Here is a 26,114-nt window from a genome sequence, read left to right as displayed (position 1 = left end):
AAGGTGCTGCCTGCCAAAGGTGCTGCCTGCCATCTTAGAGTTGTCTCCATGCTTTGTTTTATAACTTCCTTTAGAAATGTCCATTGACAATGATAATGAGTTTTTTTCTAGAGGTGTGGGATTCCACGCACACACTAAAATGTTGCAGGGTGCTATCTGACTTATGGCTCAGATTTTGAACTAAATAAACTAAATAGAGAAAGGCTGATTCCTAACCTACTGCAGCTCCTACAATGTACTTGCAAAAACAGCACCTAGCTTAGAAGTTATTTGCTGCGTTGAACATTGTGACCTCAATATGTTGTTTTCTTTCTGTATCAAAAGTGTATGGGCATGCCAGTTGCTTGTTTGTGATGTCAAATCCAAGTTGAAAAGAGACTCTAGTCTGCAATATGATGTATGCAAGCCCCCTCCACCTCGCAGCTTCAATTCTTTGTCCCCCCTCCCTTTTGCTTTTGCTATTCTCTAAGATCACAGTGCATTAAAGCAACTTAGAGTGCTTCAGTGAGATCTTTAGGACACCCCCCCCCACACACACAATCTGTTATTCGCTTTCTCCCCTCCAGCTGTTAAGGGTCATGATCAGATCTCCTGTCTGTCCAGGAGGTGAGCTGTTCTACCCCCGAGAAGATGTCAGCAGCACTTTGCATAGATAGCCAAGAGCAACGGCAGTAAAATCAGTTGGGCTGGCATCCCCCTGGCAAGTGAGCGTGTAGACTATGTCATATTGAAACCATCACCCTACAGGATCCCTTGTCGTCTTGTGGTTTCCAAAGTGCAGTTCATTAACTCTCAAAGTACCTCGGGGGGCCAGCCACTCTAAGACTTATTTTTGGGTTGGTTTAAAATTATGAATAATGGAAGAACGAGTAACAGATTTCTCACTTTTATCCTGGAAGTCTTTCCCTGCCCCCGCCCCCCCTTGGAAAGTCAATCCAATAAATGTGAAGCTAAAGTGCTGGAGGCTTGGCAACATTACCATTCTGGGTGCCATTGATACCGTGAGCTGGACTATCTTTGATTAATCATCTTTAAATTTCCATTTAAGCATCAGCTTAAACCTTGCTTTGTTCTCAGGAAGAACCTTTTGTTATGGTGGCTGAGAATATACTTGGACAGCCCAAGCGCTATAAAGGATTCTCTATTGACGTCCTGGATGCACTTTCGAAGAATCTGGGCTTCAAGTATGAAATATATCAATCTCCAGATGGCAGATACGGGCAGCAGCTCCATAACAGCTCATGGAATGGCATGATTGGAGAACTAATTAACAAGGTATATAGGGCAGAAAGATGATATATTCTGTGAACTGCCTTGAGACCTCCGGGTATAGGGCGGTATATAAATTCAATTACCGGTAATAATAATACAGTCATACCTCATGTTACGTTTACTTCATGATACATTTGCTTCACGATTGCTTCCGGGTTTCACCGTTTGTGCATACTCAGATGCGCAAATTGATGTCACACGCATGCGTAGAAATAGTGCATAGACGTGCTGCTGTGGGTTGCGTTCTATTCATGTTGCAAATGGGCCTCTGGAACGGATCCCATTCACAACCAGAGGTACCACTGTAATAATAATAATAATAATAATAATAATAATAATAATAATAATAATTAATAATAATAATTGGAGAATGAACTCAACAAGGCAATCCTATACCTGCCTAATCCCTTATACCTGCTTAATGAGACTTACTCCCAGGTAAATGGGTATAGGATTTGACCTAAATTGAGGATATGTAACATGTCAACGACAGAGGATGAGATGGTTGGACAGTGTTCTCAAAGCTACAAACATGAGTCTGACCAAACTGCGGGAGGCAGTGGAAGACAGGAGTGCCTGGCGTGCTCTGGTCCATGGGGTCACGAAGAGTCGGACACGACTAAACGACTAAACAACAACAACATGCCTGTCTCAAAATATTGCCACTGTAATAATTACTGCAATTAAAGGACTAATATTTGGAATATTGCCTTTCTAACATCAAAATGTACATACTTGGGATGTGCCAGAAATCCTTGGAAGATTTCATTAGCCTTATTGAAACAATATCGGCTTATTTTGAATATCTCAGATATTTTCCCTAAAGACAAACTTCCTGTTTCAATTTAGCCTATAAGTGAAATCCTAGGAATCTCTCCCTGTGAAACTTTGCTAGATTTGTCAACACACTTTTTTTGGTTTCCCCTTGAAATTCTGCAAATGTTTCACCTGAGGAGGAATTTGGAATTGCACTTGAATTTTTGTTTAGAGGAGAAATCCAGTGGCCACTCTAAAACAGATAACTTTGTGAAATGGCTAAAGGATGGAACTTACAAATAGGGGTGTACATTATATGCACACAACAGCAGACTATGAATTCCCCTTACATGCTTTATGGCATCTTTTCTGCTATCGCTTTCTTACTAAAAGCCACTCCACCTTGATTTCCAAGTGGGCTAGATGCATGCTTTTTATAGTAATGCTATTTTATAATGAACAGTTGAGTGGTTTCCCAAAGAGCAAGTTATAGTTTTGCCTTAAAAAGAGAGAGAGAGACTTTTAAAATGTAGAAAATGGAAAACACATCACAAAGTGATTAAGTCACAACTGATTTGGGGGCACTTGTGTTCACTTGGATTAAGTGAATGCTGCTTAAAGCAAAGCGGAACAGATTTCACCATTTAATCCTTAGGAGCACAGATGCTGGAATATATTTTGTAGGAAACATCACTTCATTTCTGACCGAGGTTGAACATTGTCATAGCAATAGAATGAAATCTTAGGCATTTATATTCAATGGTGTGGCCATTTCCTAATACTTTTGCTCTATTGCGTTATACTGTATTGCTTGTCACCTAGCATATCTGCTCGGAGAAAGTTTAAAATGCAAATGAAAGCAAAACATAACATCAAAAAACTGTTATGGCTATAATGCTGTACAGGAATATCCTTAATCTTATCACTGTTTCAAAGCATCTCGGTAGTGGCGCCCACCCTGTGGAACACTCTCCCATCATATGTCAAGGAAATAAACAACTATCCGAACTAGGAGACATCTGAAGGCAGCCCTGTTTAGGGAAGCTTTTAATGTTTGAAGTTTTATTCTGTTTTTAATGTTCTGTTGAAAGCTGCCCGGAGTGGCTGGGGAAACCCAGCCAGATAGGCGGCGTATAATTTATTATTATTATTATTATTATTATTATTATTATTATTATTATCCTGGGTGTTCATGTCACCTTCGTTCTTTGTTTGTTGCTTTGAAATAACAGACTCAGTCCTCAGAAAATCAATCTGCTTTGGGAGCTATTCAGGATAGGCTATTTTGCGCATGTGAAAAAAGCTACACATGAGCAGCGCTGAGCATGCAAAGCTTCACCTCCAAGTTGTAGAGCAGCCTTTCTCAACCCTTGACAAGGGTTTCCCAAATTTGGGCCTCCTGCAGTTTTTGGACCACAGTTCCCATCATCCCTGACCACTGATCCTGCAAGCTAGGGATGATGGGAGTTTTAGTCCAAGAACATGTGGGAACTCAAGATTGAGAAAGGCTGTTGTATAGGGAGAAGCTGTGTCGTGGAAGGCCTTGGAGAAGCTCCCTGCTTTAGTCCATCACCTTCCACAAGTGGAAGTGGGAGCTGGTATAGAGCTCATATGCAAATCCCACACACAGGCAGAATGCCTGGACAGGACTATGGGGCTCCTCTTTTGATCTGTCCCTTTCCTGCTAAGTGTTAAAGGGACACCATCAGCATGTTATTCTTCACAGCAAAATCGTTTTAGGAATGCAAACTTCTCCACCTTGTTTCCAATTGTTTATTTCTATTCATCGTTGCAGCACAATTCATGCATTGATGTAGAGTACAGTGCGTACAAAAACAAGTTAGCACATAAGATTAATAGTTCATACAGTGAGTTGTATGCAGTAATAAGCAATCACCAGCACCCTGTGCTTTCTTCTTCATAATGGTTCAGTGAAATGTTTTGCACATCTAGCGTGGTTTTGGAATTGTGTTTTTCAAAGGGCAGCCCCACATATGCCGCAGATGGGAAGGTGATGTGGACAAGGAGGGGACTTTCCAAAGGAGCTTTGTTATGACATAGGCTGACCTACTGTTTCACTTGAAGCAGTCAATAGTCGCAGTTCCACTCAGCACATCCCAGCCTTTTGAATCCCAGACCTTGGGTACTGAAATTTATTTGAATGGATAAGGGTCCTGCAATTATAGTTCATTTGCATACGCAACAAAATCATGCCGTGCATTCCTCCCCCCCTGGACTTTACCATTTAGTCTGAATGTTCTTCACAACGCCCTCTCCCCTACAAAGAAAGGAAGCATGCAAGAGAGAAAGGCTCCCAGTGGTATTCTAGTTTTCTATGGGTAGAAAATCCGTTTCTTTCTTTCTTTGTTTTATAATGGTAGAACATTGAAACCTTCATGCCATCACCTGCAGCCTAAGAAGGAAACAGGAGAATTTCCACCCAAAATTAATTAACTCGGTGCCCTTATGCCCCACCAGAATCTGTGTCCACACCAGTGATAATGTCACCAGCCCTTCTTCATTCTGAAGGACTTAAAATATGCAGAGGCCAGTGCCAGTCCAATATGTTTTGCTGCCTGAAGCGGAACTCAGATGGCATCCCCTCCTTGCTTTAGAAAGCCTTACAGCACCATTTAGGCACCAATTCATCTATTCCCAGCTCTGTGGTGCTTCCTGACGCCAATCACTTCATCCTGCAGTTCAGCAGGGCTAGATATGCAATTTTTTTTCCTTTTTGCAAATAGCCAGAGTAGATTGCTGCATCTAGTCCTGGTCTTTGGTGGAGTGGGACTTGTTTATTCCCCTTTCCACCATAACTTTTTTGGAGCAGAACCTAGCAGTTTTTCTCCCTCCTTCCCACCTTTCCTTTGCTGCTGAATGGCAAATAGTTCCACTGGACCAGGAAAGGCTCTGACCATTGTTTCTGTTCCCTTTGCAGAGAGCTGACTTGGCCATCTCCGCCATCACTATCACACCGGAACGGGAGAGTGTTGTAGACTTCAGCAAGCGCTATATGGATTATTCTGTAGGAATCCTGATCAAGAAACCAGAAGAGAAGATCAACATCTTTTCTCTCTTTGCCCCCTTTGATTTTGCGGTGTGGGCTTGCATCGCTGCGGCCATCCCTGTTGTTGGCGTCCTGATATTTGTGCTGAACCGAATCCAAGCAGTAAGAGCCCAGAACTCTTCTCAGTCCACTGCCTCCGTTTCCTCCACACTTCACAGTGCCATTTGGATTGTATACGGGGCCTTTGTTCAGCAAGGTACTTGGTCAAGTATTTTTCTGTCTGACAAAAAACCCACAGTACTGATGGCTATTCACTACTTTTCAGTCTCAGCACAAAAGGGTAGGCTGTGGACTAACCTTTCGCAAATAACTGCTTGAAGGGTACATTACAGAACTTGTTCTGCTACTGACAGTACGCTTTGAGTTGACATAGCGTGATTTCACAGCGCACAAAACATGTATATTTCTGTACTCCGAGCTGCTTGTTAAAGTCTCATTTTCAGTTGTTGTTATTTTATTTCTCCCTCACACTTTAAAAGTAGTATTCTAGGGCAGTGATACACAAAACACTATGTTGGTCTTTTAAGCTGACCCAAAATAATCCCTTTGTGCCAAATTATATACTTGTGAGTGAACAAGGTATGATTTTATTATTCTTTATTAAATTTCTATACCGCCCTTCGCAGGGTGGTTTACAGTATACCCCCACATATAAATTATTCTACTTTTGAAAACACCCATATAAATATGTTTTGTTTGTTATTTTAGGACATTAGGAGGGTAGTATTTTATGGCTTATGTAAATGTGCTGAAGTTTCCCCCCACTATATACATTTATATTTATAGCAAATTCTTGTAGTATTTATGCTTTGTGGCTATAAAAAAGGCCTTAAGTGCCATTAGTCTTAAGTGCAGGGTGAACTTTTTGAAAAGTGACTGGAGTAAAAATTACTCGCAGCGGTCAAGAGCTGCTAACTGTAGCTCCAGTTGATGTGCATTGCCCTATAAAAGCTAGCTGAGCCTCTGAAATAAATTTTCTGATACAAGGTCTGTCTCAAACGCAGAAGCTACCTTGCCTCCTTGAGCCCAAGTTACTGGAGCAGAAGAATCCCAAACAACTCTCACATATGTTATGCATATACAACCCAGGTTTCCTAAAGTAACCAGCACATAAACGGATAAATACAGAAATGCGTGTACCTCTGAAATAACATGTATGTTGTAATGCAGTTACATAATTATGCTGCAGAAATGTAGATGACTATGAATGAGCTGCTGAGGGCACTCAGTAAAATAGGCAGTCCGATGTAAACAAGACTCGGTCAGAGTGAAACTGCCAGATTCAGTGTATAAATCTGTTTAATTCCTCCTCCATCCCTGTTTTGAACATGCGGAAAATCCTCACCACATCATTTTGTTGTTCTTATAGCTAAACTCTGTATGTGAATCTGATCAGTGACTGAAAGAGCAGAGGTTAAAGGGCAAGAGGAATTTTCCATGGAGTGCAGGGTCCACTGTGGCGTTCAACACTAAAAGGACGTCCCTCCCTAACTGCTGCACTCTTTTTGCAGTGTCAGTATTATACCTATTTTCAGCCTGTGCTCCTACTGGGGGGAGAGTTAGTTCAATGCATGCTGTAGCCGGCAGTATCTCATCATGCAGTGAAGCAGACTCCTAAGAATGTAACTGGATCAGATCAAATTCCATTTAGTCCAAATAGATGCCTCTAGAAATGCAAAAGGGGGGACAGTAAATAAAGACAACAATGGTCCTACCCTGCCTAGTGTTTGGTAAATAATAATGTGAAGAGTAGATTAGAGCTTGTTCCATTATTCCTTAGCCTTCCACAAGTTAATAGGAATGATCCAGCTACATATAAAAATCTTCTGGCCCTTTAATTTCAAAGTTAGAGATAAGCAAATCTGTAACCAAAACAAATAGAATTGTAGAGATCTTCTTCTTCTTTTCTAGATTATTCCCGAATGTGTTCTTTGGTCAACTGACTTCACTTGAAGTCTTGCATTTCAAGCTGAATTTTGTTGATTACCGCATGGAAGTAATCCCCCCCTTAATTACAAGGATGCATCTTGCAAGGTTGTTAGAAAAGAAATTGGGAGAGGAGCAAGATGCAAAACTTTTAATGGGAAACGTTGCCCACTAAATGTGGTCTCATTGAGATAGTTGTCTCACAAGCTTCAGTAATATAAAAAAAGAAGCACTTTAAATTAAGCAACCAACAACAGGTGTAATCAAAGATTGACTGATAGCAAATGTCCCTTTGAATTAAAGGAGAAGCACAATTGTGTAGGAATCATCTATCCCTATAAATGATTTAAAAACACAGCAAGAAATGATATAACTAATGCCATAGTCTCTTGCTCATAATTTGTTTTGTCTTAATAAATAAATAACACCACCATCTTTGCTTGGGGTGATTAGTTTTGGTCAGGCTTGTATAGTTTTCTATAGTATAGTATGGGGATTTTCAGCTTTTTGCTTCCTATACCATTACACTTTCCTTTCTAACTGTGGGATATGAATGCAATAAATAAATGTGATGTTTCACTCACCCTAAATATGGTTTCGCATGACCAGTTTGTCCCATTACATGGTGATTTTTGACAACGCACTGAGGAAACACTGTGGGAAATGTTTTTCTTTGGGTTGTGCCCAATAGAGTTGCCATCAAGATCTGAAGTGAATTTAGCTTCTTAACAAGCAAAATCTTTCTGAATTTTAGGAGAAGCCAAAAGAGCTTCACTAAAGCTGTGGACGCTTCTCAGTGAGTTCTAGCTTTTAGTGGATTACTTCTAAAACGGAATGCAAAGCACAATTGGAAAGTTTCCCAAAGCTTCTGAGGGATTTTGAGGAAATCACAATGTTGACAGGACCAGGGAAACTTCTCAGAAGGGTTCTGAACATTCCCAGGTCAAATATGTATTTGCCTCAGTATGTCCAAATTTTGATCAAGAACATGTTTATATTAGTAAAATGCCCATGAGACACGTGCAGGTCCAGTGTCTAATTTTAGACATGTTACAAGGAGTGCTATAAACCAAGAAGAAGCAATAAAAATATGTCATTAATGTTTTGATGTTTTCGAATATGTTTCAGTAAACCACTTGGGAATTTCAGAGCCAATTTACACATTCATTTAACTCACCTAGTAAGAGGTGGTGGTGCAAATGACAAATAGGTTCTCCGATGGTTAAATATTACTTTATAGTTGAATATTCCTCCCTGCCCTTAAAAACTAGTTATCTCAGGGATTGGGATGCAGACTATTAAACTCCCTAACATGCACATTTTTGTCATGGAGTGTGGCTTCCACCCACCATGGCCGTGTATTCAAATATACAACCTTCAACCTGTAGTGTAAAACTTGATCTACACAAGCAGACTGATCACATGGTACAGAGTTCGCAGAACTGTAGCATTTTGTCTTTTAATCCCCACAATTGTGTAAATGTGTGTTTCTTTGTGTGTGTGTGTACATCCAGCTTTTTATGATGATGTTCATTAAAATACAAAAGTTGTGGGCTTAGAATGCTAACAGATAACTACCAGACAGGAGTTACAGACCGGCATTAGCCTTTGTAAATAAGTTCCCAAGAGCTCACTCATTTTCTTATATTTCAGGTGGTGAATCTGCAGTCAATTCCATGGCAATGCGGATCGTGATGGGTAGCTGGTGGCTCTTTACTCTTATTGTGTGTTCATCCTACACAGCGAACCTAGCGGCGTTTCTCACTGTGAACAGAATGGACAATCCTATCAGGTAAGAGCTTTTCCCTACTTCATAGCCGAGAAACCTGAACATTTAAATAATAATAATAATTTATTATTTATACCCCGCCCATCCAACTGGGTTTCCCCAGCCACTCTGGGCGGCTTCCAACAAAATATTAAAATACAATAGTCCGTCAAACATTAAAAGCTTCCCTAAACAGGGCTGCCTTAAGATGTCTCCTAAAAGTCTGGTAGTTGTTTATTTCCTTGACATCTGATGGGAGGGCATTCCACAGGGAGGGCGCCGCTACCGAGAAGGCCCTCTGCCTGGTGCCCTGTAACTTCACTTCTTGCAGGGAGCGAACAGCCAGAAGGCCCTCAGCACTGGACCTCAGTGTCCAAGCAGAATGATGGGGTGGAGACACTCCTTTAGGTAAACTGGACTGAGGCCGTTTAGGACTTTAAAGGTCAGCACCAACACTCTGAAATGTGCTCGGAAACGTACTGGGAGCCAATGTAGGTTTTTCAAGACCGGTGTTATGTGGTCTCGCCAGCTGCTCCCAGTCACCAATCTAGCAGCCACATTCTGGATTAGTTGTAGTTTCCAGGTCACCTTCAAAGGTAGCCCCACATAGAGCGCACTGCAGTAGTCCAAGCGAGAGATAACTAGAGCATGTACCACTCTGGTGAGACAGTCCACGGGCAGGTAGGGTCTCAGCCTGCATACCAGATGGAACTGGTAAACAGCTGCCCTGGACATCAAATTAACCTGCGCCTCCATGGACAGCTGTGAGTCCAAAATGACTCCCAGGCTGTGCACCAGGTCCTTCAGGGGCACAGTTACCCCATTCAGGACCAGGGAGTCCTCCACACCTGTCCACCTCCTGTCCCCCCAAAACAGTATTTCTGTCTTGTCAGGATTCAACCTCGATCTGTAAACATGAAGAAAGGTGTATTGGGCAGGAAGGAGGGCATTTGAAAAGGTTTGGGGACAGCAGTTGCAGTTTGTGAGAAATACCCACTTGGAATGAAAAAGCCTCATTCGCCTAACTTTGTTTTGCCATCGCTTATCAGAAACTAATTCAAAATTTCCTCTGAAACTGTCAATGCTGGGAAACTGCAGTGCTATTATTTATTGAAAAATGTTAATTCTGCTTGAGAGGCCAGGCTCTAGGATCTGCCATATGGCTACAGCTGCACAGGCTCATGAAGCAAAAACTATAGAACATCTGGCCTTAATGTTTGCGGGATGTATTTGTGTAACCTCAGTTGTATGTGTCATTTCATATAGTTATGCGCCGAAAATTGCACGTGCGTAAGGGAACACGCTTCCACAGCGTGGTTGCACTGAGAGCAGCAGAGGTCTTGGAAGCAGTAGAGTGGAAGATAGTACACATCATATATCAGCATGGTAAATCTCCCTGGCTTATAAAAGTACTTCATAGTTTTACCCTTAGTAGTACATTTAGCCTTTTTACCTTTCTCTGTGTCAGTGATTAAAACTTCCAGCCATTCATCCTGAGGTGCAATTGCATCCAGCTGTCAACAAAATTGGCAAGAGCCAGCTTCCAGCTGATTCGTTACAGTCAGTGATAATGTACAAAGGAGACAGCAAGACAATTTCATCTGAAGACACCTGCTTAAATATATACATGTAATTTTCTTCCCACATTTCTTCCTGGAAACATTAATTGATTCTTCCCTCTCAAATTAACACTAAAGAACTATTTGCAGGCCTCAGTCCTTTCCAGACCCTCCAAGTGTCCCTATTTTCCAGGGACAGCCTCGGATTTACAAAAGCCATACTGGTTTCTGATTTGATCCCGGAATGTCCTACTTTTCCTTAGAATGCTCCTATTTCCATCTGAGAAATGTTGGAGTGTATGGTAGGAAGCCTCTATTTACATTGGATAAATGTTGGAAGGCATGGAGTTATGTGACCCATGAGCCAAGGAGATGAGAACTATACAACCTTTAGAAGACATCTGAAGGTAGCCCAGTACAGGGAAGTTTTTAAATGTTTAGTATTTTTTATTATTTTTGTATGTTGGAAGCCACTCGGAGTGGCTGGGGCAACCCAGCCGGATGGGTGGGGTTCAAATAATAAAATTATTCTGATTATTCTGGAATAGGACATTCCTATTTTCATTTGAGAAATGTTGGAGGGTATGCCTTTCCCTGTTGCTGGAGTAGATTAGCTCAGTTCTAAAGAAGCTGAAAGTGTCCTTTGTTTCTCTGAAAACCTTCCAGCTCAGCAGAAGAACTAGTGCTTGAGTGCTGCTATATTCTGCATTTGAAATTCCTTACCTGTTAAAAGTATCCATGGAGCACTTTTCTCCACTGTTACCTCCGAACACAAAATACTCCATGACTGCATTCCTTCCATGATAGACTGTATGGCTTAGCCTTTCAGCTTGTATCTCTGTTTTCTATGAGTTTTCTTCCCTTGAGCTCAGTGATAATCTCTTTACGTGCCCAGGAGCCATGACCTGCCATCCCGCAACATGTCTTGAAAGGACAACCTGTGACAATATTCTTTTGGTTCAAATTAGGCCACAACATTATTGATTCCAGATGGGTGTGGTTTTGGCATAGACATTGGGTATATGTCTATGCCAGTGTGGTGTAGAGAGCTAGTGTGGTGTAGTGGTTAAGAGCGGTAGTCTTGTAATCTGGTGAACCGGGTTCGCGTCCCCGCTCCTGCACATGCAGCTGCTGTGTGACCTTGGGCCAGTCACACTTCTCTGAAGTCTCTCAGCCTCACTCACCTCACAGAATGTTTGTTGTGGGGGAGGAAGGGAAAGGAGATTGTTAGCCGCTTTGAGACTCCTTAGGGTAGTGATGAAGCGGGATATCAAATCCAAACTCTTCTTCTTGTTGTTTCAACCAGCCCACCTTTTGGTTTATTCTCCAAGGGGTTGAACCAGTGGTGAGGAAGTCCTATGACATATGTCAAATAGGTGCTTCCCCACACAGATCACTACTGAGGAGAGCTGTGGCCCTAGACCGTGCCAGAGCATCCAGACAGGAGCACCTCCTCTAGGATCCCTTTAATGGGTTACTCAATTCCCTTGGAGGGACTTACAACCTTCCCTCTGACTATGACCAGGTTTTTTGCCCAATGCCTTACCCACCAAAGTTGTTACAATTGCTATGAAGTAGAAAAAACTCCAGGTCGGCCAACTGACCAGAAAGACAAATACCTCTCCAGCCCCTAATATGGCAACCAATCATAATACACAGCAAGGTCAGGAAACAAATGCTAGCCCTAAAAATAGTAGGAGCTGGCCTAACTGCCGGGCAGTTAGGAGGGAGATTCAGTAAAACTGAAGTGCCGTGTGAGGGGCTGGCACTTTTTATATACTCTGGGAGCAGACCTGAGTGAAGACTACAAGGGACCCAGTCAGGCTTGCTTGCTGAACATGCCCGCCCCTTGTTCTGGCTGCTATTGGCCCATTTGCAACCAATTCAAATGCTTCCCAGCCAGCAGAAGAGGTTTCTTACATCTCCTTTCTGCTGAGGACCCAGCCAAAGAGTCTGTGGAGGCAGCAGGATGCACCATGCTGCAATGCCACGGTACCCTTGGCAGTTTGCAATATACAGTGGTACCTCGGGTTAAGAATTTAATTCGTTTTGGAGGTCCGTTCTTAACCTGAAACTGTTCTTAACCTGAGGTATCACCTTAGCTAATGGGGCCTCCTGCTGCCGCCGCACGATTTCTGTTCTCATCCTGAAGCAAAGTTCTTCACCTGAGGTACTATTTCTGGGTTAGCAGTCTGTAACCTGAAGCGTCTAGGGACACGGGTGGCGCTGTGGGTAAAAGCCTCAGCACCTAGGACTTGCTGATCGAAAGGTCGGTGGTTCGAATCCCCACGGTGGGATGCGCTCCCGTCGCTCAGTCCCAGCGCCTGCCAACCTAGCAGTTCGAAAGCACCCCCGGGTGCAAGTAGATAAATAGGGACTGCTTACTAGCGGGAAGGTAAACGGCGTTCCGTGTGCTGCGCTGGCTCACCAGATGCAGCTTGTCACGCTGGCCATGTGACCCAGAAGTGTCTCTGGACAGCGCTGGCCCCCGGCCTCTAGAGTGAGATGGGCGCACAACCCTAGAGTCTGGCAAGACTGGCCCGTACGGGCAGGGGTACCTTTACCTTTAACCTGAAGCATCAGTAACCCAAGGTACCACTGTACTAGGAGAGCTTTTGCATGGAATGGGGTGTGTGGAAGGAGAAGTGTTCCATTAGATGGTTTAGGCCAACCACTCTCTCCCAACTCCTCAACAATTTTCAGTGGGGTGATGTTAATACTGATCTGCGTTTCACTGTTGTGAGAAGTATCGAGAGGGTATGTGTGAAATACTTCGGGCTTTCTCAAATGTTTTGTAAGTAATGATATGTATCAGCACTAAACCACACATTGTGTGTATATACATTGTAAATAAAAAATAAAGGACCCCTGGACAGTTAAGTCCAGTCAAAGACAGCTTTCTGGGTCATGTGGCCAGCATGACTAAACTGCTTCTGGCACAACAGAACACTGTGATGGAAGCCAGAGTGCACAGAAACACTGTTTACCTTCCCACTGCAGCAGTACCTATTTATCTACTTGCACTGGTATGCTTTTGAACTGCTAGGTTGGCAGGACCTGGAACAGAGCAATGGGAGCTCATCCCATTGCATGGATTCAAACCGCTGACCTTCCAATCATCAAGCCCAAGAGGCGCAGTGGTTTAGACCACAGTGCCATCCGTATCTACACACACACACAAGCAACAACAACAAAAACATCCCAAGTTCAATTCATGTAGGTTTGGGACAGATTTCTGTCTGATTCTGTGGAAGCTTCCTCAACCTTGGCCCTCCAGATTTTTTGAGACTACAATTCCCATCATCCCTGACCACTGGTTCTGCTAGCTAGGGACCATGGGAGTTGTAGGCCAAAAACATCTGGGGGGTCAAGGTTGAGGAAGCCTGATATAGACACTACTGAGCTAGATGAACCAACAGTCTTGACTGAATAAGGCAGCTTCCTTTGTGCCTAGAAAACCTTTAGCATGTTTTATCTGGAAGGCGTTTTCTGGCATTCATTTCTGTAAGGTACTTTCAAACATTATATGATTATTGCCATTTGGATGCCAAACTCTCATCTGATTCATCCAGTGCCAGGCATAGAGTCCTGCTGTGTGTTTCTTGTGCTAATGCATATTGCTTTTGCTTTTTTTTGAATGGATTTCCAGTTCCCCAAGCATTATAATTACACATAGTACAGAACAGCTGTTTGCTACTTTGAGCTTCCCCAGGCTTGTAAGGAACACACATCTGAATTAGGTTTCTTTTCAGAAATAGATTCAGGACATCAAATCATAGTTGCCAGTCACACCCACTCATCTGAAAACCAGTCATCTTCCAAGATTTCCTCCCAGTGTTAGTTTGCTAACCCCTCTCCCCCCATGTTACTATCCTGCCCCCTCAAAGAATGTTCGACTGGACTACAATGCCCTCTTCCCACTATTACATGATTCCTTTCCCTTTTATTCTCATCACAACCCTATAATACAGCAATCTGAGAGAAGACCACCAAGGCTGAGTGGAAATGCAATCTGAATCTCCTCCATCTGAGTCCAGCGCTTTTCCCAACACACCACTTAGGGCTGACCCAACTATGGGCGTCGCTTGTCCACTCTGCCTTCCTGGAGCCATGGCATCTGCTGTGTAGCCCAGGCCGGTGTGTGCCTGAATTTAATTAGAGATGATCTGGATTCCCATGTTGCTGCTTGTTTGCAAGGATAAGTGTGTGGAGTTTGCAACTACATACATATTCTAGGGCACCAGGTTCAGGAGCACCCTTCTGGTAATAATTAAGTGCCACGCTAAAAACAAACAAAGTAGAACACATAGAAAAGTAGGCTGTCTGCAAATTCAAAGGCATTTCAAATTAAAGCCTTTGTCAGATAAGCTTTTACATTTGCAGTTTTTTATGAATATTTTAGGTACGTCGGTTTAACTCTGTTCCTTGATTGCACACACAGAGAGTGTCTGTTTATATAATCATATCTATTGTCTGGTGATTTGGAGTGTTGTCAGAATTTGGACCTTAATTCCCAAGTTTTCATGTTTGTTTATGTCAAGGTTGAAAACCTAGTCAAGTAAGACCCCTATTAACATGATCTTCCCTTCTTTGTTTTCTTGAGGAGAAATAATCACGTACATCAGCATTTACATGGAGCACCCAGCCCACAAGTGATCTTTTGCGTGTGATGCATTCCACCTTCCCCACCCATTTCTCTGCCCATGTCGGTCTGTTTTAAAGTCTTTCAGCCACGGAGCTGCCTCTTTAAAATTTATTGGTCAGCATCTAATAATTTAGCCCTTTAAAAATAAGATAAGATGATGTTGAGCCTTTGGCTCTAACTCTTTTGCTCTTGAATGTGATTCCCCTTTCTGCTGTCACCAATTCCTACCATCTTCCTGTTGTTAAGGGTGGGGTGGTTCCATAGCAACAATAGAATTTCACTACTGTCAGGATGTATAGAGGAAGCACATTTCCCAGGCAACCACACAATGGCCCCGTTCATTCTTTGTACGCAGAGGCAGATTTACAGGAGCGTGGTTGGTTTGCTCACACCAGGTGCCAAGCTGAGGGGGCACCGGAACAGTGACTTAGAATGGAAGGCAAGAGAGTGGGGGCACTGAAATTTGAAAGCCCAGATTCCGCCACTGTTGTCTGTATAATAAAAGAAGATCAGATTTGTGGCAGAAACTTGCCACCCCTTTGCCCGCTACTCAAGAGATAAGAATCCACCCATCAAATAAATACATAGGTGGACAGAGCCTGATAGAAACCCTACTAGAACCTTAGAGCAGGAGGAATACTAACAAAGATGTCTGATCACTGAATGTTGTTTTTCATGAGACAATCTTTAAAATTCCAGATCAACTGAAATGAGTTTGTAAACCCCCTCTTGCATCTTCCGACCATTTGCATTTGTGAAGATTGCCCCAGTGTGGTATACGTGACTTTCCCAGGGCTTTCCAGGCTGTCTAATAGAAGAGATGCCTTTGTTTATAAATTAAGCCATGCAGGAAATAATCTCAAATGCCTCATAATTAAGTGTCTCTAGCTTGTATTTAGGGATAGGGATACACATTCTGCAATATTGCAAACTCACATTGCCAACGCATTATTTGTGATCCTTGTCAGCGAATCTGAGGCTGGATGTTTGGTGATCCCCGGAAGGCCAGTGCTTGGTGTTAAAGGCCCATCTGCCCAATGGGTGAGCCGGCTCTGAGCAACACTGTTTCATAGTTGAAAAAGCTTAACTGCATCTAAAAGATAGTGTTAGAAACAGACTAGCAAAGAAACAAACAGGCACAATAAATTAACAATATTGAACCTGTTTAACAAATTCCAGTAATGTAAAACTGAGCCAACAAAGTTTGTATAACTGTCCAAAGGCCTTTTTAAAAAGCATAGTCTTCATCAGTCACCTTGAAGTAGTCTAGTAATGGGGACTGACAGACCTCACTTAGGAAGCCATTCTATAGAATGAGAGACACAACGGAAAGAACGCTAGTCATGGTTGGCACCAGTCCTGCTTCCAAGGTTGAAGGATTTCCAGGAGGGCCCTAGATAATTATCAAAGTGCAGAGATGGAACTTACAGAAGTAGGCACATGCTCAGGCACCAAGTCACTAATAATAAGCTATAGGTAAAAGTTAAATAATAATAATAATAATAATAATAATAATAATAATAATAATAACAACAACAACAACAACAACAACAACAACAACAACAACAACAACAACAACAACTTTTATTTATACCCTGCCCTCCCTGGCCAGAGTTGGGCTCAGGGTGGCTAACACCAGTAAAATTACAGTAAAAACATAATTGGGGGGGGGGGAGCCAATTTAAAATACAGGTTAAAATGCAATTTAAAATGCAGCCTTATTTTAAAAGTAGCCCATAGATCAAAACCATAAGGGGAGGGAACATAAGGGTCAGACTGAGTCCAAACCAAAGGTCAGGCAAAACAGCTCTGTCTTGTAGGCCCTGCGGAAAGATATCAAGTCCCACAGGGCCCTAGTCTCTTGTGACAGAGCATTCCACAAAGTCGGGGCCAGTACTGAAAAGGCCCTGGCCCTAGTTGAGCCCAATCTAACCACCTTGCGACTTGGGACCTCCAAAATGTCATTTGTGGACCTTAAGGTCCTCCACAGGGCATACCAGGAGAGGCGGTCCCGTAGGTACGTGGGTCCTAGGCCGCATAGGGCTTTACTAGACCAGCACCTTGAACTGGGCCAAAAAAATAATTGGCAGCCATTGCAAATCACGTGGAACTGGTGTGATAGAATAAAATGTCTAGTTTTCATAAGCATTTCAATGTGATAACGTAGAGACAGGCAGGAAACCTCTTTCTGTTACGTGCCTGTCATTGACATCCTGAGAAAGAATCAGCCATGATGGGCTTAAGTTTAGTACGAACCCTTGGAGAGATGAAAAGGGTTTACCAATTTATAAAGTAAGGTAGCAAATGTTCCCCAGTGGGATGGCCTACACTATTCATAAGAAGAGCTGTACATTATAATTTCCACAGAGTGCACACTACATGTTCTAGCAATCAAACGTCTCTTTGGTATTTCTCTGCATTTCCCCGTTGCTTCCTTGAAGCACGAACTCTCCTTTTTCTCTTTCCGAGCTGTGGAAGCAACATCAAGGAAGCATACTTTAGAGTGTGCCCTAGAACTTTTAATACCGCAAGCCCTGTCAGAGTCAAGAACTTCAAAAGGAGTCCTTTGTAGACTTTCTTTTCATAAGACTAATGGGATTGCCAAAGTGAGAGTCCCAGTGACCTCTGCTTGTTCTGATTCCATAGCAAAGTTCCAGATCTACCTTCAGTTTATTAACATTTTTCAGTGCATGCGTTATCAGTGAATGGGATTATGAAAGGGAAAACAATGAACCACCAGCACTGTAGGTCATGCAAATCAGCACCATTTAATTAAAGTGCTATTTTTTAAACCACTCCACAATAATACTTTTATTGACTTCTATATTGCAAGTTTGTAATTTCATTTATTTATTAGATTTTCATTCCCCCCTAACTTGGATGGAAGCACCATTTGTCTCACAGAGATGCCAACAAACTTTTTCAGAGTTAGGCCCAGGAATGAGCTACTAGGGCTCAGTAATGTTTGCCTCAAAATAAGAGATAAGAATTTAAAGCCCCGGGATTCTTCTGCAGCTTAGATTTAAAAAAAAAAATAATGAGAGGGAAAAGGCTTATTGAATAAATAGCTTCTTAAAGAAGATACGGGGTTAGAAGCAAAAGCCCATACCCCAGTGGGAGAGTGGGCTTTTGCAACTAGCATGACCCCCCCCCCCCAATATAGTTCTTCAAAGCAGCTCCCCAGTAAAGTGATAAAGATGGTTGACAATGACTCTGCAAGGAGGCTGCGTTGAAGGGCTGCAAGGATCTCATACAGATGGACTTCCTCTAAGAGTAGCTCTTCAGCTGAGCTCCCTTGCAAAGCCATTGACAACCATCTCTGTTGCTTTGCTAGAGGGCTATGTTGGAGAAGTACACCTTGGAAAACTGGAATGGGGGCCAAAATCCCAACCCTGTGGAAGACTATTTTACCCCAAGGTTCCTCTGTGGGCCTTGGGAGGGTGGGGTGGGCTTTTTCATCCAGCTTTCCTGGGGACATCTCTTCAAAGCTGCAAAGCCACATGGAAACATCATCTTCCCCAATGGTTCCTCAGCGAGCTGAGCTTTTTGCCAATGCTTTGGTAAATATATCAGCCCAATTCAAAGCCAATCTGACATGAACTGATAGGAGCTGGCTGGCAGCTCCCAGTCTTGATTCTTTACAGCACTGCACATGATACCATGGTCTCTTGGGAATGTGATGTTCAGTTTTAACTGGTCAAAAAGAAAATTTGGCCAGCTCAGCTGCTAAATATAGCCAAGTCACGGTCAACTCTTATATAAATGATTGCCTTTTAGAACTGTTAGAATAAACAAATAATTATGCTAAATGTCAAAACTAATCTGTTCCAGAGAACCCTTTAATCATGCCCTCTCAGAATCTTTATCAAGCACTATGCCAAATTACTGGTACATGGAAGCCCCTTTTAGCCCAAACAATCTTAGTGGACTCTCTGGTACTTCTGTTTCCTGTGTCACTGGAGTGATTGTTCTTGTGTTTATTTTTTCCTGAAGTCTGTATTCCAGTTCCTAATGTGACTCGCTTTAAGTTAGAACACATGGCTAGCTGGAGAAGCAGAAGGCAGAAATTCTCTAGTGATGATTTCAAGCTGTGGTCCATGGACCACTAGTGGTCTGTGAGCTTCATTCGGGGGGTCCGTGGCGTACCTGTGGAATTGAGTCTGAAGATGGAAGATAGCATATTCATCATGTTAAATATCCATATGACTTTTTAATTGCATTTTATTGATTATTTAGTTTCTTATATTGTATATTCAGTAAAATACAAGACATAAGAAATAAAATAAGCAATTAAAATACACTTAAAAAATCATAAAGCATCTGGCTCAGGCAGAAAAAATCATTAAGTGATCTGCCAAGACCATCAGCAATTTTCAGGTGGTTTGTAGGAAAGAAGAAAATGGTAACCATTGCTCTAGTGATAATCACACAACAGTTGCTGCTCCTAAATGAGGAATGTGTGACCTTTATTCCTGCAAAGAGGTCCTCGCTAAGGATGGCAATGTATCTGATTTTTTTCCCCTTCATAACTTCGCTCTTTGTTGCTGAAGTTTTGATAGATGCGTCTCCAAATCTGAGTAGCTGGATAAAAAGATATGAAGCAGGTGGAAAGCAAATCTACATAGATTATCAAGGTAGTTTGTTACTTCCATTTTAGGCAAAAGCATTTGTCATTCGCCAGATGTGTCTGATTCAAACAGAATGGTTTCATGCCAACTTTATGATACACTTGATTTAGGTAAAGTGGCTAAAACCTGCTGTTGGGACTGAGTTGCTCTTTATTTCAGCCTATCACTTTAGTTGCTTTTCTTTCTTTCTTTTTACTATTAATTATATTGCATGTATTAAAATACTTTGCTTTAGTAAATGTGTTAACCCTTTAAGCTTACTCAAATAAAAGACAAAATAGCATAGTGATTGTTTGAAAACGTTCACCCCGCAATTAAGCTCATTTTTGTGTCTTGGTTGAAAAGTGTAGCCATCTGTATAAATTGCTCTTAAGTGCCTTTTATTTTGTTCCGTTTCCACTTGGCAAACAAGATTACCCTGTAGTTGATGCTTCCACCCTCCCTCACTCCCTAGACCTAAAACTAATGAACAAACTGGAGCTCTTCTCTAAACTGATTTATGCATAGAGGAATGCAAACAAACACCCCACACCACTGAAAGCTCCTTCTAAGTAATAAAGCATTCGGAGAATAAAAACTTAGAATATAAAATGCATTCACCACTATTAGAGCTGCTGCACTCACACTCAGGATGGGTTATATCCAGCCTTTCTTCCATGGAACTTTCAGAGATGTACATAGGGGTCTGGGAGCAGCCTCCCATTTGGGCATTGAGGCTACCCCTGTTTAACTGCTCAATCCCCTGGGATTAGTTTTTGGCACATCACAGTTTTTCAGTCCGTAGCAGCTAAGTGACAAATGGGGTGCTTTCAAGTGAGCTCTTACTATTGAAAACTGTTTTGTTGAGATCTCACAAATGGCTCACTGTGGCAACGGGGTTTTAAAAATTGTTATTTTTATTATTCTATTATTAATATTCAATGAATTTGTATGTCGCCCTATCCCCGCAGGTCTCAGGGCGGTTCACAGGATAAAATCACAGTATAAAAACACAAAATACATAATCAAAATTTAAAAAAGAAAACAGGAACAACCCAATAACCCCCGCCCAACACATTTTAAAAATGTGATTGTCAATTAGCCCAAGCCCTGGTTAAAGAGGAAGAAGAGAAGAAGAAGAAGAGTTTGGATCTGATATCCTGCTTTATCACTACCCTAAGGAGTCTCAAAGCGGCTAACATTCTCCTTTCCCTTCCCCCCCCCCCCCACAACAAACACTCTGTGAGGTGAGTGAGGCTGAGAGACTTCAGAGAAGTGTAACTAGCCCAAGGTCACCCAGCAGCTGCACGTGGAGGAGCAGAGATGCGAACCCGGTTCCCCAGATTACGAGTCTATCACTCTTAACCACTACACCACACTGGAAGGTTTTTGCCTGGCGCCCAAAGGTGTATAATGATGGCACCAGGTGAACCTTCCTGGGGAGAGCATTCCACAAATTTATTGCATTTCCCCCAGAAAATGTAATTCCAGATTAAACAGTGAGAATATGGTCTGGCATTTTGATACTGAAGACCATGCTACAAAAAAGAATGAAAGAAAGAAAGAAAGGAGCCTGCATGCATGGCAAGCACGGATTCAACAATAAACACCAATTTGCCTAAAATCTAAACTCTGCTGAGTCCTTTTCATCTCTCTGATGACTGACTCTGTCTATGGCAGCATGCCTAAATGTCACCAGTCCAGTCTAACAAAAGTCCTGAAAGGGTCCTGCAAATAGACCCTTATATAGTCCATACCTTTTCTTCAGTATCTGAGGAATATATAAAGCAGGATACAGAAATGCAACATAATGTTTCCTCTTGGCAAGAAGTCTGCTGTGACTCTGTGAGGAACATATTATTTTATTTGGCTTTGTACAACAGATTTCTGTGCTTGTCACTTAGATGGAAAGCTCCAGAACTGCTAATAGTGAAGCCCGAGGCAGGAGAAATCTTGTTCAGCATGTGTGTGCAAGATTAATTAATACTAAGTCACCATGAATAAATGATAGTAAAAGCCCTTGTTTCTACTTGAAATGTTTAGTTAGTGGTTTTGTGTCACTTCTGTGTTTAACCTAATTGCATTATTTGCTTCTTTTCTTTGCGGCGTCTGAAATCCTACAATTGATTGGGTTAGGCTGGCAACTGGAGTAGGGGAAACAGGTGTTTTCTCAGCCATTTCACTCAAAATTACATGTTTCATGTCTACAATATTTCAGGATAGGGTGGAAAAAAATTGGGGGGTAGGAAGAGAATCAATGCAGCTTCGGTTTTGGTTCTTACAGAAGGCTTGGGAAATCTTGGAAAATTCAAAGTGGCAGCCACAATTCAAAATGGCAGCCTCCTGATTAAGCATCTAAAGAAAAACACATACTTTTACAGGAACTCACTATTTTGAAGGTGGTTATTTTGCTGGATTGTGCCCATGGCACATCCAATTTATCTGGATGAAAAAGAGTACAGTCCGTGTCAGATACAAATACCTCCTCCTGCTGCATTCCTCTTCTCTTCTGTGAATGAAGATGTTTCTGACATGCACAGGGGTCCCCTGTATTACATGAACAAAACATTCCCCTGACTATCAGAGGACATAGGGAAGCATTCTTATCTGCACATTTCCACATGCAGCTCAAAGCCACAGGACAGTATCCATGAATATATTTGCTAGATATCTTGCCTATCTGACAGACTTGGTTTTAATCTTTCAAATACCTGTGCATATGCTAAAAAAATTATGAAAATGTGCACTTAAAATTCAGTGGCCATCGGTCACTCCTAAGACAGCATTATTCACAAAGGAATATGTGATACACATAATAGAATTCCATTTCTCTACAGGATGGGATTTCATGCAAAATGCATTTGCTTTGCTGTGCTTCAGTTGGTCCGGTCTACATTGTTAGACTTGCTATAGCTGCAGATTCCCGCTGTAATTAACTAGATCTTTTTATGCATTTATTTTTCCCTCGCTGTTGCTGTGTCATGTGTGTTGCAGTGTATGCAGCCACAAGACTTCAAAACATGTGTGACTGTCACTGAAGCCCTTTCTAGTTTGGGCTCAGGGTGGGTGGGTGTGTTTAATTTTTTTTAATGATTCCCCCTATGTTTTAGTTGTCCCTATTTTATGTGTAAGCCACCTAAAAAAAATGTTTAGGGGTACTCTCATTTCGACTCAAGAAAACCACCATTTTATAATTCAAATGGGGAAAAATAAATACAGTAAATACAATGAAACTGACCAATCACCATGCTAGATTCCAACTCCTACTTCACATATTAAACGATTTCTTCTGAGACTCAGGAAACACTGTGACAGGAAATGAGGTCACCATTGGGGGTAGCAATGGAACTGACAATTCACTATGCTAGAGAAGAAACTTAAAATGCTATTTTTTTAACAATCTTCTCCTGTTAGATTCACAAAATGTTTAAGGGTATGTGTACCCCTGCGTCCCCCCAGAAACCCCCCCCCCCACTAATAACAATAATAATAAGAAGAAGAATACTGTTGCAAGGACTGTCTTCTATTAACATTCTGACTTGATGTTTTGCCTCATAACCCCCCATCTTCATAGGTGAAGTTGGTGATGATATGGAACAGGGCCTTTTTGGCAGCACCACCTAAGTCAGAGCTTTCCAAACTTTTCATGCTGGTGACACAGTTTTTAGACATGCATCATTTCTCAAAACAGAAATGCAGTTTCACTAGCAAACTGGAGGTTAAACTAACCCCTTTCCAGCCCCCCAGAAGGAGTGTGGGGAGTGTTCGTGCAACACACCTACACACTGTAACTAACACACTAACTTGTTGTGACATATAGTTTGGAAAGCTGCGGCCTAAGTTGTTTGACTCTCTTTCTCTCTGAAGATCTGAATGGATTCCAGGACAGCCCAACTTTTCATACCAAGGGCCACAAGCGCACTTTGACATGGCGCCTGTGGGCCACACCTTTCCTTGTCATGTGGGGTGGGGAGTGAGGCCAAAATTTGATGCCCCCCTCAGCCCTCATGCTGCTTTCCAAAATCTGGCTGAGTGAGACATCAGGCTATGAAAGTGCTACCTAAGCTTTAGGAAGGAGGCAGAAGTACTCTAAGACACAGCCAGAGCCTTCACACCTCCTTTCCAAAGCCCCTCAATTACCTGTCTTTGGGAAGGATGCACAAGGGCTAGGAGGAGGTGCATCAAATGTTTCTGAGGGCCACCCAAAAAGGCCTTGAGAGACACATGCAGCCCCCAGGCCAGTCATCAAACCACCCTGCTGTAGATCTTTCAATCTGCTGTAATGGGTGAAATTCAACTAACAAGCCCCGTCAGGGAAAGCCATGGGCAAAACTTCCACCTGTTTCATTGGGTCTCCCACCCCCTCGCCCTGAAATGGTCTTGGGGGTGGGGCTGGGAGGACCTGCAGTATAGCGTTGGGGGAGGAAAGAGAACATATTTCTGTATTGCAAGTTGCAACACTTGCACAGACAGAATATTTTCCATAGCACATCATTGAATTCCATCCTGTTCTATTTCACTGGGCCTTTGGATTTGAATGAGTTGTGGCTTGTCTGCTAGTTTACAGTAAACTGGTTAAAAGTAATATTTCATTCTAGGTAGGCTTTTTTTGGGGGGGGGTATTACTTTGTATGCATCTTTTTCATATCTAAGTTGTTTTACACATCTTGGATTTTATTGGTTTTTACCTTCTTATTTGATTGTCTCTGCAAAAGCAGCCTAAAATTCAAATATAAAAGATTGCTTGTAATTCTGGACACCAATTGTGCATTAGTGAAACCCCCTATTTTGTACTAAATTCCATCTGGGAGGGGGAGGAGTGAAGGACCCTTTATTCATCAGATTTTGTTCTTTGTATGCAAATTATATCTAACCAGTTGTTAATTTATGCCCCCCTCCTCTGGCCAGCACTTTATGCACTTGGGAAACATAAAGTGTTTTTGAATTCAGACCTACATGGATGTTAAATACATTCCCCCATTCCCCTGCCCAGCTCTGTTTATTCAAGCCAGGCATTTAAAATTTACATTATTCAGAATGTTGGTGGCAGAAACTTCAAATGTGTCTATTCAGTGATTTTAATACTTGGACAGAGAGGAGGAGGGAAGGTTGGAGAGGGAGAGAAAGCTAAGTAATTTTAAACTAAGCAGTGGGAATTTGGCACACGGGTAGCACACATTTTCTGTCCAAAGAAGCTTAGATGTCTGCATGCCCTGGGCAGCACTACATCTTAGTGGCAACTCTTCTGTTGGAGCAGCTTAGTTGCACCATTGAGCTGAAAGCTTAGTGTGGTGGCCCTGAGCAAAAAACTTACCTTCACGGCCTCCCTAGGTCACCAAAACATGCATCTGCCCTAAAATACAGCGTGTTTTTAATTGTGCAGACGGCCTATGCGGTGAAACAAGTTATTTCCAAAGTCTGTGACATCTGCCTTTGTTAATTTTAGAATTTACTTCCCATCTTTTTTGTAGATGCCGCAGAGCAGCTAATAAAAATATGTATGAACCTATTTATCTCATCTATCCTGTCTACTCTAACATGCTAAGTCAAAAACCTAGGGTGTTACATGAACCTGAAATACCCTGTAGCATCCCTGCATGTGACCCTATTCTAGGCTTGCTGCTTTCTAATCAGGAGGCATCCCCAGACCAGCGACTCTTCAGAAACACAGGGGATTGGCTCTACTCAGGGTCGGTAACTAATTACTTGTCAAGTACGGGAGTTCCCTTCTCCCTTCTAGTAGCTCACTGATTGGAATTAACAAACATCTGTTAGATTTATAGTCTTTTCACTACAGTATCATGTTGCCAGCACAGACAGACTCTCTGCAAGGATAACAGTTGCTCACTCTGACTCCTCCCAACTTCCACAGCAAAAAGCGCGCCAACGGGATGTCCCTCCTGCCCTGTGTCTCCTTTGTTCCCAGACACACTTGGACCTTCGAGTGCAGGGGGTCCCCCCACTCTCAACTGATGTCTTGCCCAGCTGCTCCCTCCCTTCTGGTTGCTTAGATACTATCTCAAAAGTAGGTAGCTCCTCTCTCAACTGTGCAGCTTCTGTCTCTGCCTGTCTGTCGCCCTCTGGAAATGCTGGAAGGGGGGGGGATAGTCCCCCTCCTCTTCTATTAGGAGCTGATCTCCCTGCAATTTCATTCCCCAATCTTCCGATCCAGCCCAGCTCCTGACATTACTCTTTTAAACTCCAATAGTAAACATTACCAGCGATAACAGTACAGCCTTCTTCCAATTTATTAGATGTTTGCTAAACACTGGTGCTTTACTTACCTATTTCTTGAAGAAATTACAGTGGTACCTCGGGTTACATACGCTTCAGGTTACGCACTCCGCTAACCCAGAAATAGTGCTTCAGGTTAAGAACTTTGCTTCAGGATGAGAACAGAAACCATACTCTGGAGGCGCAGCGGCAGCAGGAGGCCCCATTAGCTAATGAGAGCCAGTGTGGTGTAGTGGTTAGGAGCGGTAGTCACGTAATCTGGGGAACTGGGTTCGATTCC

General features: G+C 42.4%; 1 protein-coding gene across 6 annotated transcripts in view; it reads left to right on the top strand.

Moving 5' to 3' along the window:
• GRID1 (glutamate ionotropic receptor delta type subunit 1) overlaps positions 1-26,114 on the top strand; it is a 722,825-nt gene that overhangs the window by 641,608 nt on the left and 55,103 nt on the right. For all 6 annotated transcript variants that reach the window (XM_082222335.1, XM_082222336.1, XM_082222334.1 and 3 more), the window contains exons 10-12: positions 1,078-1,275; positions 4,967-5,291; positions 8,675-8,813. In XM_082222335.1, the coding sequence (XP_082078461.1) occupies positions 1,078-1,275; positions 4,967-5,291; positions 8,675-8,813 (662 nt within the window). The remainder of the gene's footprint in view (positions 1-1,077; positions 1,276-4,966; positions 5,292-8,674; positions 8,814-26,114) is intronic.

Source organism: Podarcis vaucheri (assembly GCF_965113315.1).
Source record: "Podarcis vaucheri genome assembly, chromosome: 5".
NCBI classification, from domain to species: domain Eukaryota; kingdom Metazoa; phylum Chordata; class Lepidosauria; order Squamata; family Lacertidae; genus Podarcis; species Podarcis vaucheri.
Note: the sequence above shows the minus strand (reverse complement) of the source record. Positions and strands in the feature narration are given on the sequence as shown.